This window comes from Musca autumnalis, unplaced genomic scaffold, assembly GCF_047663935.1.
Source record: "Musca autumnalis isolate F117 unplaced genomic scaffold, ASM4766393v1 scaffold_5, whole genome shotgun sequence".
Taxonomy (NCBI): domain Eukaryota; kingdom Metazoa; phylum Arthropoda; class Insecta; order Diptera; family Muscidae; genus Musca; species Musca autumnalis.
Window position 1 is genome coordinate 192,927,887 of NW_027412088.1, and position 12,114 is coordinate 192,940,000.

Consider the following 12,114-nt stretch of genomic DNA (forward strand, 5'->3'; position numbering starts at 1 on the left):
CTGAAAGATAGGATGCTTCTTTGTGTCCTTCTGAAATAAAAGGTGCTTCTTTAGACCCTTTCTAAAGGAAATGGTGCTTCTATAGACCCTTTCTAAAGGAAATGGTGCTTCTTTAAACCGTTCTGAAGAAGGTTGCTTCTTTAAACCCTTCTGAAGAAAGGTGCTTCTTTAAACCCTTCTGAAGAAAGGTGCTTCTTTAAACCCTTCTGAAGAAGGGTGCTTCTTTAAACCCTTCTGAAGAAGGGTGCTTCTTTAAACCCTTCGGAAGAAGGGTGCTTCTTTAAACCCTTCTGAAGAAGGGTGCTTCTTTAAACCCTTCTGAAGAAGGGTGCTCTTTAAACCCTTCTGAAGAAGGGTGCTTCTTTAAACCCTTCTGAAGAAGGGTGCTTCTTTAAACCCTTCTGAAGAAGGGTGCTACTTTAAACCCTTCTGAAGAAGGGTGCTTCTTTAAACCCTTCTGAAGAAGGGTGCTTCTTTAAACCCTTCTGAAGAAGGGTGCTTCTTTAAACCCTTCTGAAGAAGGGTGCTTCTTTAAACCCTTCTGAAGAAGGGTGCTTCTTTAAACCCTTCTGAAGAAGGGTGCTTCTTTAAACCCTTCTGAAGAAGGGTGCTTCTTTAAACCCTTCTGAAGAAGGGTGCTTCTTTAAACCCTTCTGAAGAAGGGTGCTTCTTTAAACCCTTCTGAAGAAGGGTGCTTCTTTAAACCCTTCTGAAGAAGGGTGCTTCTTTAAACCCTTCTGAAGAAGGGTGCTTCTTTAAACCCTTCTGAAGAAGGGTGCTTCTTTAAACCCTTCTGAAGAAGGGTGCTTCTTTAAACCCTTCTGAAGAAGGGTGCTTCTTTAAACCCTTCTGAAGAAGGGTGCTTCTTTAAACCCTTCTGAAGAAGGGTGCTTCTTTAAACCCTTCTGAAGAAGGGTGCTTCTTTAAACCCTTCTGAAGAAGGGTGCTTCTTTAAACCCTTCTGAAGAAGGGTGCTTCTTTAAACCCTTCTGAAGAAGGGTGCTTCTTTAAACCCTTCTGAAGAAGGGTGCTTCTTTAAACCCTTCTGAAGAAGGGTGCTTCTTTAAACCCTTCTGAAGAAGGGTGCTTCTTTAAACCCTTCTGAAGAAGGGTGCTTCTTTAAACCCTTCTGAAGAAGGGTGCTTCTTTAAACCCTTCTGAAGAAGGGTGCTTCTTTAAACCCTTCTGAAGAAGGGTGCTTCTTTAAACCCTTCTGAAGAAGGGTGCTTCTTTAAACCCTTCTGAAGAAGGGTGCTTCTTTAAACCCTTTTAAAGAAGGGTGCTTCTTTAAACCCTTCTGAAGAAGGGTGCTTCTTAAAACCCTTCTGAAGAAGGGTGCTTCTTTAAACCCTTCTGAAGAAGGGTGCTTCTTAAAATCCTTCTGAAGAAGGGTGCTTCTTAAAATCCTTCTGAAGAAGGGTGCTTCTTAAAATCCTTCTGAAGAAGGGTGCTTCTTTAAACCCTTCTGAAGAAGGGTGCTTCTTTAAACCCTTCTGAAGAAGGGTGCTTCTTTAAACCCTTCTGAAGAAGGGTGCTTCTTTAAACCCTTCTGAAGAAGGGTGCTTCTTTAAACCCTTCTGAAGAAGGGTGCTTCTTTAAACCCTTCTGAAGAAGGGTGCTTCTTTAAACCCTTCTGAAGAAGGGTGCTTCTTTAAACCCTTCTGAAGAAGGGTGCTTCTTTAAACCCTTCTGAAGAAGGGTGCTTCTTTAAACACTTCTGAAGAAGGGTGCTTCTTTAAACCCTTCTGAAGAAGGATGCTTCTTTAAAACCTTCTGAAGAAGGGTGCTTCTTTAAACCCTTCTGAAGAAGGGTGCTTCTTTAAAACCTTCTGAAGAAGGGTGCTTCTTAAAATCCTTCTGAAGAAGGGTGCTTCTTTAAACCCTTCTGAAGAAGGGTGCTTCTTTAAACCCTTCTGAAGAAGGGTGCTTCTTTAAACCCTTCTGAAGAAGGGTGCTTCTTTAAACCCTTCTGAAGAAGGGTGCTTCTTTAAACCCTTCTGAAGAAGGGTGCTTCTTTAAACCCTTCTGAAGAAGGGTGCTTCTTTAAACCCTTCTGAAGAAAGGTGCTTCTTAAAACCCTTCTGAAGAAGGGTGCTTCTTTAAACCCTTCTGAAGAAGGGTGCTTCTTTAAACCCTTCTGAAGAAGGGTGCTTCTTTAAACCCTTCTGAAGAAGGGTGCTTCTTTAAACCCTTCTGAAGAAGGGTGCTTCTCTAAACCCTTCTGAAGAAGGGTGCTTCTTTAAACCCTTCTGAAGAAGGGTGCTTCTTTAAACCCTTCTGAAGAAGGATGCTTCTTTAAACCCTTCTGAAGAAGGATGCTTCTTTAAACCCTTCTGAAGAAGGGTGCTTCTTTAAACCCTTCTGAAGAAGGGTGCTTCTTTAAACCCTTCTGAAGAAGGGTGCTTCTTTAAACCCTTCTGAAGAAGGGTGCTTCTTTAAACCCTTCTGAAGAAGGGTGCTTCTTTAAACCCTTCTGAAGAAGGGTGCTTCTTTAAACCCTTCTGAAGAAGGGTGCTTCTTTAAACCCTTCTGAAGAAGGGTGCTTCTTTAAACCCTTCTGAAGAAGGGTGCTTCTTTAAACCCTTCTGAAGAAGGGTGCTTCTTTAAACCCTTCTGAAGAAGGGTGCTTCTTTAAACCCTTCTGAAGAAGGGTGCTTCTTTAAACCCTTCTGAAGAAGGGTGCTTCTTTAAACCCTTCTGAAGAAGGGTGCTTCTTTAAACCCTTCTGAAGAAGGGTGCTTCTTTAAACCCTTCTGAAGAAGGGTGCTTCTTTAAACCCTTCTGAAGAAGGGTGCTTCTTTAAACCCTTCTGAAGAAGGGTGCTTCTTTAAACCCTTCTGAAGAAGGGTGCTTCTTTAAACACTTCTGAAGAAGGGTGCTTCTATAGTCCCTTTCTGAAAGAAAGGGTGCTTCTATAGTCCCTTTCTGAAAGAAAGGGTGCTTCTATACTCCCTTTCTGAAAGAAAGGGTGCTTCTATACTCCCTTTCTGAAAGAAAGGGTGCTTCTATACTCCCTTTCTGAAAGAAAGGGTGCTTCTATACTCCCTTTCTGAAAGAAAGGGTGCTCCTATAGACCCTTTCTTAAAGAAAGGGTGCTCCTATAGACCCTCTCTCAAAGAAAGGGTGCTTCTATAGACCCTTTCTAAAAGAAAGGGTGCTTCTATAGACCCTTTCTAAAAAAAAGGGTGCTTCTATAGACCCATTCTCAAAGAAAGGGTGCTCCTATAGACCCTCTCTCAAAGAAAGGGTGCTTCTATAGTCCCTTTCTGAAAGAAAGGGTGCTTCTATAGTCCCTTTCTGAAAGAAAGGGTGCTTCTATAGTCCCTTTCTGAAAGAAAGGGTGCTTCTATAGTCCCTTTCTGAAAGAAAGGGTGCTTCTATAGTCCCTTTCTGAAAGAAAGGGTGCTTCTATAGTCCCTTTCTGAAAGAAAGGGTGCTTCTATAGTCCCTTTCTGAAAGAAAGGGTGCTTCTATAGTCCCTTTCTGAAAGAAAGGGTGCTTCTATAGTCCCTTTCTGAAAGAAAGGGTGCTTCTATAGTCCCTTTCTGAAAGAAAGGGTGCTTCTATAGTCCCTTTCTGAAAGAAAGGGTGCTTCTATAGTCCCTTTCTGAAAGTAAGGGTGCTTCTATAGTCCCTTTCTGAAAGAAAGGGTGCTTCTATAGTCCCTTTCTGAAAGAAAGGGTGCTTCTATAGTCCCTTTCTGAAAGAAAGGGTGCTTCTATAGTCCCTTTCTGAAAGAAAGGGTGCTTCTATAGTCCCTTTCTGAAAGAAAGGGTGCTTCTATAGTCCCTTTCTGAAAGAAAGGGTGCTTCTATAGTCCCTTTCTGAAAGAAAGGGTGCTTCTATAGTCCCTTTCTGAAAGAAAGGGTGCTTCTATAGTCCCTTTCTGAAAGAAAGGGTGCTTCTATAGTCCCTTTCTGAAAGAAAGGGTGCTTCTATAGTCCCTTTCTGAAAGAAAGGGTGCTTCTATAGTCCCTTTCTGAAAGAAAGGGTGCTTCTATAGTCCCTTTCTGAAAGAAAGGGTGCTTCTATAGTCCCTTTCTGAAAGAAAGGGTGCTTCTATAGTCCCTTTCTGAAAGAAAGGGTGCTTCTATAGTCCCTTTCTGAAAGAAAGGGTGCTTCTATAGTCCCTTTCTGAAAGAAAGGGTGCTTCTATAGTCCCTTTCTGAAAGAAAGGGTGCTTCTATAGTCCCTTTCTGAAAGAAAGGGTGCTTCTATAGTCCCTTTCTGAAAGAAAGGGTGCATCTATAGTCCCTTTCTGAAAGAAAGGGTGCTTCTATAGTCCCTTTCTGAAAGAAAGGGTGCTTCTATAGTCCCTTTCTGAAAGAAAGGGTGCTTCTATAGTCCCTTTCTGAAAGAAAGGGTGCTTCTATAGTCCCTTTCTGAAAGAAAGGGTGCTTCTATAGTCCCTTTCTGAAAGAAAGGGTGCTTCTATAGTCCCTTTCTGAAAGAAAGGGTGCTTCTATAGTCCCTTTCTGAAAGAAAGGGTGCTTCTATAGTCCCTTTCTGAAAGAAAGGGTGCTTCTATAGTCCCTTTCTGAAAGAAAGGGTGCTTCTATAGTCCCTTTCTGAAAGAAAGGGTGCTTCTATAGTCCCTTTCTGAAAGAAAGGGTGCTTCTATAGTCCCTTTCTGAAAGAAAGGGTGCTTCTATAGTCCCTTTCTGAAAGAAAGGGTGCTTCTATAGTCCCTTTCTGAAAGAAAGGGTGCTTCTTTTTAGATTATAGAAACTTTAATAGGAACTAGATGGCCTCAGACCAAATAGAAACTGTGTAGACCGGGCCTTGAAGTCCAACACCATTATTTCGATGAGGCGTATTTTTGATCGTATCAAAGTTGTCGTTAGTCTAAAGTCTTTGGGTATAAACAGTTTAGCTGTTCGAAACATAACAAATGGTTATAAAATATAATTCACTTAACGATACATTTATCATTTTCAACATTTTTTTCGTTTGCAACAAATTGTACGTGTAAATGAAATTATAAACAGCACAAAAATTAAATTGTAGCACATGAATGACGTGGGAAAGATATAAAATAAAAATAAGAAAAAAACACATAACAAAACTGAACTAAATTTATTCCCCAACACCATTAGATCGCAATGAAGTTTTTTTGTACTATTTATTTGTTATGTTTTTTGTGCATTTTTTATAGAGTTTTTGTTTTAGTTCGACATGATTCATAGACTAATGCTATGGATTTGATTTAATGTAGTTTGTTTAAAGCAACAAAAAATGTGTATGTGATAGACATTTTAAACATCTAAATTTGAAGTATGAATGGGCAAAGGTAGAAACGGTTGTGAGGTATACAAATACAAGAAAAATTGACAGATGCATAAAAACATGATATACCCTATTGTTCAAATCTAAAGGGAATAATATTTCTTCAAAACGGATTGATGCTTTTTTATTTCGATTTTAATATGCTCATGTTCAGAAAATACATTTATTAATTTTAAATTACTATTTTTAAATTTTTATTTTATAAAAAAATACAACTTTTTTTCGAGCATTAAGCATTAATTGTCACAAATTTTCCTAAACTAAATAATCTAAATTCAAATCAATTCAAATTAATTTTGTTGCACTTTGTTTTAAATTTTAGGTGTAAACTTAATTTTCGTTTTCATTAGAGTAGAGTAGTTTTCTTCTGTACAACTTGTGCAGCATCTCACATAATTATCGACAAAACATTTCGAAGTATAACTAAACGTTGTCGCCTAATGTCAAAATTTAGTTGTCGAATAAATTGTACGTTTAAAACTTAGTAAGCAGCACACATAGCTAACTGACGTTTTAATGATGGTGATTTTTTCAATTTTACAAATTTTGTTACATTTTTTATGTTTGAAAGCTATTGATTTTTTGTAATAGTTTAACATCTGGTTTGTAGAAAATTTTATTGTAATGATCAAAAATAAACAAGACGCAGAAGTGTAAAAAACTTTTGTTTCTGTGAAGCTTCGTCTCAATCCTTATCCTTGAGCAAATGTTTAATATTTGACTCTTTTTTATTAATGTATACATAAATGATTATTTGCGCTGTTTGGCTGTCTGACTTACTGATCGTCATAGACCTGTCGAAATGGCTGAAAAAATAATATTTAAATCTTCAAAAAGTTGGGAGGGTCGCCATTTGAGAGAAGTACTCCTATTGACAGTAGAACCATTTAAAGGACATTCATTGCGACAATGTTCACACGAAAGAACAGGGTTTGTCAAAATTCTAAGGGCCATATCTCAGGATCCAGTGAAGATATTACAACATATTACACCACTTTGGACAGATTAAAGTGTGAACTAAAATCTGCCATACATTTAATGAACGCCCATAATGGGCCCATTTTTGTCTTTTTGTGGGTTTTATGGAAAACGCCGGGTCCAAAAATAGGTTTTTATCTACATATATCTCCAGAACCCACGAAAAAGCCACATCGTGTGGCCACTTGTTGGATAGGTATTTTCATAAGCTTTTCAATGATACCCATTGCAGTAGATGTAGCAGTCGGTTCTCTAGAACCTGGTCTAACCCTTGTTTTGTACCCGGAATTTTAGGTCAAAGAACAGGGTAACATACCTTTGGAAAAGGTTTAAAAAATCGGAGAGTTTTTACTAAGTTAGAGTTGTTCCTATTTTACTAAGAATGCCTTTTTAAATGGGAAGTTGTGTTAAGATGGTATTCTATTGTGAGAAAACTTTTTTAGAGAGTCTTCTATTGAGTGAGGAGTTGTGTCTAGGGTCTCCATTGAAAGAAGAACTCTTAGAATTGTCTTCTCTTGAGCGAAAACCTCTGTATGGGGTCTTCTATTGAGAGAAGACCACTTTAGAGGGTCTTCTGTAAAGAGAAACCTCCTTAAAGGTTCTTCTGTTAAAATAAGACCTCTTAAGAGGTTCTTGTAGTGAGAGAAGACCTCCTTAGAGGGACTTTTGTTGAGTGGGTTTTACTTTTGCGAAAAGACATCTTTAAAGGATCTATTGCGAGAAGACCTCTTTAGAGAGTCTTATATAAAGAAAAGACACAGGCAGAGGATCTTCTATTACGATATAGGATCTTCCGTGGCGATACGACATCTATAGAGGGTCTTCTATTGCGAGAAGACCTCTCTAAAGGGTCTTCTATAAACAGAAGACTTCTGTAGAAGGTATTTTATTGAGAAAAGACCTCTTGAGGGGTCTTCTATTTAGAGAAGACTCTCTAATTGGGTCTTATGCTGAGAGAAGACTCCTATAGAGAAGACATCTATAAGGGTCTTCTATAGATAGAATACCTCTGTATAGGGTCTTCTATTGCGAGAAGACCTCTTTAAAGGATCTACTATAGAGAGAGGAGGTCCCTCTATAGATTCTTCTACTGAGAGAATGCCTCCTTCTGTTGAGAGAAGACCTCTATAAAAGCTCTTCTATTGCGAAGAGACATCTCTAAAGGGGCTACTATAAAGAGAAGAAATCATTAGAGGGTCTTCTATTGAAAGAATACCTGTTTATAGGTTCTTCCATTCCTCTGTATAGGGTCTTCTATTGCGAGAAGACCTCTTTAAAATATCTACTATAGAGAGAGAAGGTCCCTCCATAGGTTCTTCTAATGAGAGAAGGCCTCCTTCTGTTGAGAGAAGACCTCTATAAAAGTTCTTCTATTGCGAAGAGACCTCTCTAAAGGGTCTACTATAAAGAGAAGAAATCTTTGGAGGGTCTTCTATTGAGAAAAAGACCTGTTTTATGGTTCTTCCATTGAGAAAAGTCAAGGGGACTTCTGTTGCGAAAAGATCCCTTTAAATGGTTTCCATTGAGAGAGGACCTCTATAGACGGTATTCTATTGCGAGGAGATCTCTCTTAAGATTAATCTATAGAAAGAATACCTCATTAGATGGTCTTATACTGCGAGAAGACTTATTTAGAGGGTCTTCTATAGCGAGAAGACCTTTTCAGAGGGTCTTCTTTAGAGAAAACTCCTTGAAGGGTTTCTTATTGGGAAAAGGCTTCAATAGAGGGTCTCCTATTGACAAAATAAGTCTTTAGAGTGTATTGTGGGAAAGGCCATATTGAGAGAAGGCATCTGTAGAAGGTCTCCTATTGTCAGAAGACCTCTATAGAATAACAATCTATTGCGAGAGTATTTGAGTTGAGAGAAAATCTCTATACATATCTCTTTAGAAGGTGTTCTATTGAGTTTGAGTAAAGTGTTTTCTACAAAGAGAAGGTCTCTTTAAAGGGTCTTCCCTTGAGAGAAGACCTCTATATTGCGAGAAGACCTCCTTAAAGGGTCTTCTATTGCGAGAATACCCCCTTAAAGGGTCTTCTAAAGAAAATGACGTCCTAATATGGTTTCTGCTGAGAGAAGACCTCGCAAGAGGAACTTCTCTTGCGAGGAGACTTTCCTGAAGGGTCTTCAACAAAGAGAAGGTCACTTTAGAGAGTTTTCATTGCGGAGGAGACCTCTTTAGAGGGTCTTGTACTGATAGCAGACCTCTTTTTGGAGGATCCTATATTGAGAGACGATCTCCTTTGAGGATCTCTTGTTGAGGAATGACCTCTATAGAGGGTATTCTATTAAAAGAAGAACTATATAGAGGGTATTATATTTAGAGAAGACATCTTTAGAAGGTCTCCTATTGCCGAAAGACCTCTGTAGAATAACAATCTATTGCGAGAGTATTTGAGTTGAGAGAAAATCTCTATAGATATCTCTTCAGAAGGTCTTCTATTAAGTTTGAGTAATGTGTTTTCTACAACAAAAGGACTCTTTAAAGGGTCTTCCCTTGAGAGAAGACCTCTATATTGCGAGAAGACCTCCTTAAAGGGTCTTCTATTGCGAGAATACCCCCTTAAAGGTTCTTCTACAGAGAATGACGTCCTAATATGGCTTGTGCTGAGAGAAGGCCTCGGAAGAGGGCCTTCCCTTGCGAAAATAATTATCTGAAGGGTCTTCAACAAGAAGAAGGTCACTTTAGAGGGAGGTCTCCTATTGTCAAAAGACCTCTATAGAATAACAATCTATTGCGAGAGTATTTGAGTTGAGAGAAAACCTCTATACATATCTCTTTAGAAGGTCTTCTATTGAGTTTGAGTAAAGTGTTTTCTACAAAGAGAAGGTCTCTTTAAGGGGTCTTCCCTTGAGAGAAGACGTCTATATTGCGAGAAGACCTCCTTAAAGGGTCTTCTATTGCGAGAAGACCTCCTTAAAGGTTCTTCTACAGAGAATGACGTCCTAATATGACTTCTGCTGAGAGAAGACCTCGGAAGAGGGCCTTCCCTTGCGAAAATAATTCTCTGACGGGTCTTCAACAAGAAGAAGGTCACTTTAGAGGGTTTTTATAGCGTAGGAGACCTCTCTAGAACGGTGGTGCTCAAAATATTTTGTGCATTAGTCTCTCTGAGCGAGTCTTTCCTTTGCTAAACCACGACAGATGAGAATAAAGAGAACAAATGTTGTTGTTGTAGTCACGTTAACGTATATGGGTGATCTTGGCTGCTCTAGGGGGTCTTATATTAGTAGCACACTTCTTTAGAGGATCATATGTTGAGAGAGGATCGCTTTGATGATTTTCTGTTGAGGAAAGGCCTCTATAGAGTGTATTCTATTAAAAGAAGGCCTCAATATAGAGTCTCCTATTTATAGAAGATCGATTTATTAGGGTCTTATGTTGAAAGAAGATCTCCTTATCTCCTCTCCTTAGTATTCTAAATGGCGTTTATAAGATTTTAGAGTGTCTCAACTGAGTAAATACCTTTCCACAAAGTCACCGCAGAAGAGATTATTAAAAAAAAACTTTAAAGGGGCTGTCTTAGTCGGAAGACCTCTTTTGAGACTCATTAGCTAGAAAACTTCCTCAGAGGAGCACTTGTTTTACTTTAGGTAGAAAATCATTTCAGAGTGGAGGCCTCTTCATTTGTGTTTCTATTGAAAAATGACCTCCTAGAAACATTTGTATAGAGATGATACATCTAAAAGGGCAATTTTCGAATATAAAATCTATAAACATTTGTTTAGAGGATATTTGGAAGACTTTCTTCAAAGTAACTATTCATAGAGAGGATACTCTTTCAACGATCATATGTAGAAACCTCTTCTTCGCGTTCCATTATCTTTGCCCATTAAAGAGTCTCTTATCTATGTTAATTTCTAGAGGTTGTAGTGAAGATAATGAATTCCTTTAGTTCTTAACCTACAGCCCCTTGAAATCACCATAGATAAGGGACTCTTTAAAACAACCTTATGCAGAAAATGGGATCTTCACAAGGTTTCTTGTATATTGCCTAGCCTGGGATTCCATCCCTGACTTTAAGTGTGTAAGACGGCCATATTAACTACTGCACCACACTGACCTAGGATCAACTTTAGAATATCTTTAAAGCGTCTTCTGATTATATGAAAATCTGTTCATTTCAAATTTTACGGTCGCGTATGAGTTGTGTCCGTACTTATACGCCGCAGTGCATTCGATTCTCTTTCCGTCAGTTTTTCTATAGTATTTTTGCTAACATTTTAAAGCCGTCTTCCTTTTTTCAAACTTCTGAAATAACTTAATCATTTGATTAAAATATATTTTCTAAAACTGGACTTAATTTTATACATTCAATCATGGAAAGCCGATTATAAATAACTTATTTCAAAAATTTCAGTGGAGTATGAGTCAGCACTTATACGCCACATTGGAAGAAATATTCCAAGTTCTCTTTATTCTCTCTTTTCTTAACGATGTACGATTTATTAACAAAATATCCTCAAATATACTTTAAAAATATTTTCAAAAGCGCGAGACTTCATAAATGTAGAATATTCCTTTAAGGGACATTTTATAGATAAAAGAGCCCACCAAAAAGTTTTCTATGGATACACTATGCGACACGAAAATTATTAACCAAATTCTGACACCACAGGGTGATAGAAGACCAAAAATAAGAAGACACATGTCCCGCGGCGTTTTTCCCTATCACTTCAACTTTCGCGGTTATGGGCCCTCAGAGACCTGAAGCTTTGATTTCAAAAGGGATAATTTTGTCAGGCACATATCTTCTAAACCGCTTGGAATTTTGGGTTACTTGTGGAGGCAAAGTTGTAACTCTCGTCCTAAAGAATAATAATTGTGAACACATAAAATCCATTCGACCTCATCTTCAAGGTCAAAATCGTCAAGGCCAAATTTCCATTATGTTTTTTTTTTCCATTATGTTCTTTTTTCTCCTGTAAATATCAAACCGATCAAAATTGAAGCAAACAACCAACTAGAAAAATGTTTGTTAGATCTCAATAAACAACTTTGATGTTGCCTGGCCTGGGAATCGAATCGCAGACCATTAGCGCAACTACATATTCTTTTAAAGCCAAAGTTGTTGCTCTGATTAAACCTCAAACGCATTCAACATTTTTTCATGGCAACTGTTTTCCGTGTTTGGAAAATTTATATTCAAATAATTTTGTATCTTATATTCTTAAATTATTTTCTCCCCTTTTTATTTATTTTTAAACAAAATTTATTCAACTCACCTCCAATATCCCGCGAATCATCAGTCGTATCCCATGACCAGCCATTATAACGTTTATCCTGATAGTTATAACTAAGTCCCTTAATATAAGGACTATTGTGATGGCTGTTGTTGTTGTTGCGATCACTAAGATAACCAGGTTCGTATTTTCCTCTCCCACCTCCCGAGTCATCGCGATAACCAAATTTCTTTCTTTTCATGGAGGCCCGCTCCAGTGTTCTTTCAAAATCACTGCACACCTCGTCGAGAGCATCACGTAAGAAGGCTTTTGTTTCCGGCGGACTAATGGCTGGACGTCGTATGGGGTAAGGAGCTTGATCACTTTCAGCACCACGATATGATGAACATGTTGATGAGGCTGTGCCAAAGGGTGATTCGGAACGAGGGTAAATGGTTGGTGTGGTGGAACCAAAACGTGGCACTGATGAAGATCTTTGCCTTGATGGCTGCTGGTGATGCTGCTGTTGATATTGATAGGGCGTTGATGTAAATGATGGAGTACGTTGTAGACTAGCAAAGGGCGAATCCGGTTCACTTTCATGAGGTAACTGGAAGATAGAAAATAAAAACAAATAAATTAAAAATATGTATGTATGTATTGTTTATTTTTGTGGTGAAAGCTTTTT

General features: G+C 38.3%; 1 protein-coding gene across 5 annotated transcripts in view; it reads right to left on the bottom strand.

Annotated features, from left to right (window-relative positions):
* Kank (KN motif and ankyrin repeat domain-containing protein 2 kank) overlaps positions 1-12,114 on the bottom strand; it is a 190,253-nt gene that overhangs the window by 44,376 nt on the left and 133,763 nt on the right. For all 5 annotated transcript variants that reach the window (XM_073957540.1, XM_073957538.1, XM_073957539.1 and 2 more), the window contains one exon: positions 11,490-12,036. In XM_073957540.1, coding sequence (XP_073813641.1) covers positions 11,490-12,036 — 547 coding nt within the window. The remainder of the gene's footprint in view (positions 1-11,489; positions 12,037-12,114) is intronic.